The 3,723-nt window shown below is 32.3% G+C and overlaps 1 protein-coding gene across 1 annotated transcript in view; it reads right to left on the bottom strand.

Annotated features, from left to right (window-relative positions):
• GALNT3 (polypeptide N-acetylgalactosaminyltransferase 3) overlaps positions 1 to 3,723 on the bottom strand; it is a 21,828-nt gene that overhangs the window by 15,327 nt on the left and 2,778 nt on the right. Inside the window, exon 2 of the mRNA XM_012724868.1 lies at positions 1,024 to 1,196. Within this exon, the coding sequence (XP_012580322.1) occupies positions 1,024 to 1,196 (173 nt within the window). The remainder of the gene's footprint in view (positions 1 to 1,023; positions 1,197 to 3,723) is intronic.

Below are 3,723 nucleotides of genomic sequence, written 5' to 3'. Positions count from 1 at the left end.
AAAAAAAAATGTTGCATGGAAGTGTCATATTTCAAAATGGGATGTCTAAAATGGATATAACCATTTATCTTACAATAGAAAATGCTTTAGATTTCATGAGTTATCCCTACTTTTACAGATGAGAAGCCACTAGCTAGTGCAAGAGATGGAATGTGACATTAAGGAATATGGCTCCAAAACTGGGCTATTTCAGGAACAAAGTTTGTAATGATTGAAATAATCTGTATCTGCTTGATATTTAAAATGACTTTAATATCTGAAAACATAGCAAAATAGAGTATTTGTCAGATTAACCCAATGATTGACAATGTGTAACTATTGACTCATAATTTTAAGTGGAAACGTATTCAAGAATTTGGCTGCTTTTGTAAATATTGGGTTATTTAAGAGTCAAAATCAAAAAGGATGTGGTGACTCCTTGGTGACTTTTTTAACTACTCATTTATATTAAATCACCCAATCTTAAAATGAGAGAGAGAGAGAACAACCCTAGGAATTGTGTACTACCTACATATTTATACAATGCTAGGGTGTACAAAGAGGTGATCTTATAATTAGTAACATACCAATTTAATTGTTTGCAAGGGATTTTTATTCTAATAGTATTAAACAATGTTATGCAATAATTTTAATAATATACTGCATTTCTGCCATTTTATAGATAAGAAAACTGAGGATGTGGGGATAAAAAACTGGCTAAGTAACTTTGTTTGGTAGGACCAGATTTAGGGCTCAAATCAAGTCAGCCTGACTCTACACTTGTCTCTGCACAATCACTATGATTTAACAATAAAAGTCTCACACTCATATTCATAACTATAAGGTTATGATTAAGGGTGCTTCATACACTTTTGAACTCAAAAATTGAATATAAGAACTCTGGATTCTACTCTACCTTCATCTATCATATCTACCATCCAAGCTATTATATTCAAGCTCTAAGATGATATACAGTGAGCAATATAAATACAGACTGGACAATGTCACATGAATTTACTGGGTAATTTACACCTGTTTTCTTACCATCTACACTAGCATCATCCACCAAAATGATTTCCTTCAGCAGTATGGCAGGTGAAGAATAGAGCACACTGTGGACAGTTCTAAGCAGTGTGGACCATGCTTCATTATGAAAAACTATTATGACACTGGTGGTAGGCAGAGGAGGACAGCGCTTAAATTTCTGTTCAATACATCTAGAAGAAGTCAAGAAGTAGAAAAACATTAATAAACTTCATCACTTTATTTCACAGCTATACCATTACTAAAATCATCAATGTTTATCAATGCAGAAATGATAGTGGATAGTTTCTGTATAAAATTATCTTAATTCTGTGTAAATTTAAATAAATTAAAACAAATTTTTTACAAGCAGACCACTACCCAAAGATCATGTCCACTTAATGGATAATATGTCAAGGATTAAAACTCAGTAAAAGCTTTCTCAACAAGGCAGTATTTAATACAAATAACATTTAAATAAGGGAAATAACCTACAAATGAAACTTGTAAATAACAAATACTTGTAACTGCTGACATAGGGAGTAAATTCTACAGTCCTCCATCACTAGCAGAGGTACTGATATGCCAATAAAATCCAAGTTTCTTTCTTTTTCTTTCTAATTGGCATCATTTTTCTTATTTGCAATTTTAAAAATAGTACAACTTTATTAAATGAGTATTTATCTTTGTAGATATTTTCACAGATTCCTGAGTATGGAGCATTTCCCAAGCCTTTTTAATCAACTTACTTATTCTACACTTAAACCCAAGGAGTGAAATAGCTACTATAAAACCTATTATGACATTTATCATTCAGCAAAATCTTATTAAATACCTACCATATGATGTAGATCATACTGTCTTAAAATTTTTTGTTCCAATAATCCAATCCACAGTTTAATAACCTAGAATTAAATTTTTCTTTAAAAAAAAAACTAAGCATAAATTTAAAAGTCTTAAATCCAAGCTAAAAGTTCTGTAGTCCTGTCACCATCTGAAACATTGATAGGCACAAGGAGAGATATGCTACCTAAGTTGTTTTTGACTGATTAGTGGTGCTACCCAACCACTCAAAACAATGTCAGTAAGTTGATAGTGAATTCATTTTTATATCAACGTCTTCCCCAGTGGAAATGCCTATGGCACTGTTTGGATGGATCTCTATAGTCTCCAAGCCTTTGGGCCAGGAGATGACCATAGTCCTTCACCTGATGAGATGAAGTAAGGATCAAATAAAATAGCATATAAGGAGGGCTTCAAAACACTGTGAAACCAAGCAGAACTAGCCTGGGACATAAAACATGTGTGCTCTGTGGTGAAGATAAATAACACAATAACTATCTTTAAGCTCACTTAAAAAACATAATTCGTGGTACAATTTTTGACAACAGACTATGAAATCCTCACACAGAGGTAAAAGGCTCTATAAATACAGTGCATAAGAATCAAACAGTACTGTTCAAATTCAAAGATAAGGACGTTAATCATTCACTCATGGAGATAAGAGCCTATGATGTTTCAGCTGTTTTGCCAGAGGCAGTGGGGAATCCACTTACCCTAGTAAAGTATTAGAGGTCTGAGAATGCCACCCTACAAAAGGTATTCTAGAAACTCTCGTTAGTTATATTTATCACCATACCTCCAAAAAATTATTTCAGATCCTTTCCTGAGAGGAGGTCATTAGGATGGAATATTTGCAGTGATGAAAAAAGAATTAGGCTGGTGATAAGAATAAAGTACTAAGAGAGGATGTCATTATTAAGAGGGGAATTTCTCACTGAAAGTGACTTTGGTCTCTAGATATAAAAGGCAACATAAATTACAACTAAGAATTATGAATAATTCCACACTATAGTAGTATTTTCTTTTTTAAGAAAAAAGAAGTGCCATCACTGGCTGTCTTATAAGTATTGAGGAGAGGGATTTGGGGGTTAACATTAATTTTCCTACTTTTATTTTTCATGTCACTAATATTAACCAAAATTTAAAGTACAACATTCACAGAAATTCATACTAAGAAAATGTCAACACTTTATTTTTGCAAGGTTTTACCTCAGTTTAAGATTCATTTGCTTAACTGTTAACTACTCATATAAGTAAAAGTGTCATATCATTATGGCAAGTGATAATAAAATTTCACAATATGATTTCATAAACTTCATTTATTTTATAATTATCATGCTAAGCTTTAAAAACTGTTTCACAGGTCATGTAATGTAGTGAAATTAAGATAACTTGTCAAAATGACTACATATTCCTAGTCATTTGAAAAATTTGGCATGTTGAAATGTATTTAAATTATCAGTCATTGGCCATCTGGCTTTGGGAAAAAACAACATATACTTCTAATGAAAATGTAAAATTATAATTATTCAGAAAATGTATTTCTTTTTTGAGGTAGGTTAAAAATTTAAAGTGAAAAAGTATTCTTCACCAACACATCACAGTTCTAGGTATCCCTGGTATCCATTCCTATGCAACAACAACAAAAAATGTAATTTATGTATTTAGCGTTTCATTTACTGTAAACTCTTTCATTGTCTAGAAACTATTCATTAGTTATATTATCATCATACCTCCAAAAAACTGAAAATCTTAAACAGGGACCTCCCTGGTGATGCAGTGGGTAAAAGCATAGCACTAAGAAACTAAAGCCACATCACTATGAGCTCAATCCCCAGCCATGGAGGTGACCCACATGGCGCAGCAGACCTCTCCTGA

Source organism: Condylura cristata, unplaced genomic scaffold, assembly GCF_000260355.1.
Source record: "Condylura cristata isolate star-nosed mole 26May11 unplaced genomic scaffold, ConCri1.0 scaffold00002, whole genome shotgun sequence".
Classification (NCBI taxonomy): domain Eukaryota; kingdom Metazoa; phylum Chordata; class Mammalia; order Eulipotyphla; family Talpidae; genus Condylura; species Condylura cristata.
This window is presented reverse-complemented; position numbering and strand designations above follow the sequence as displayed.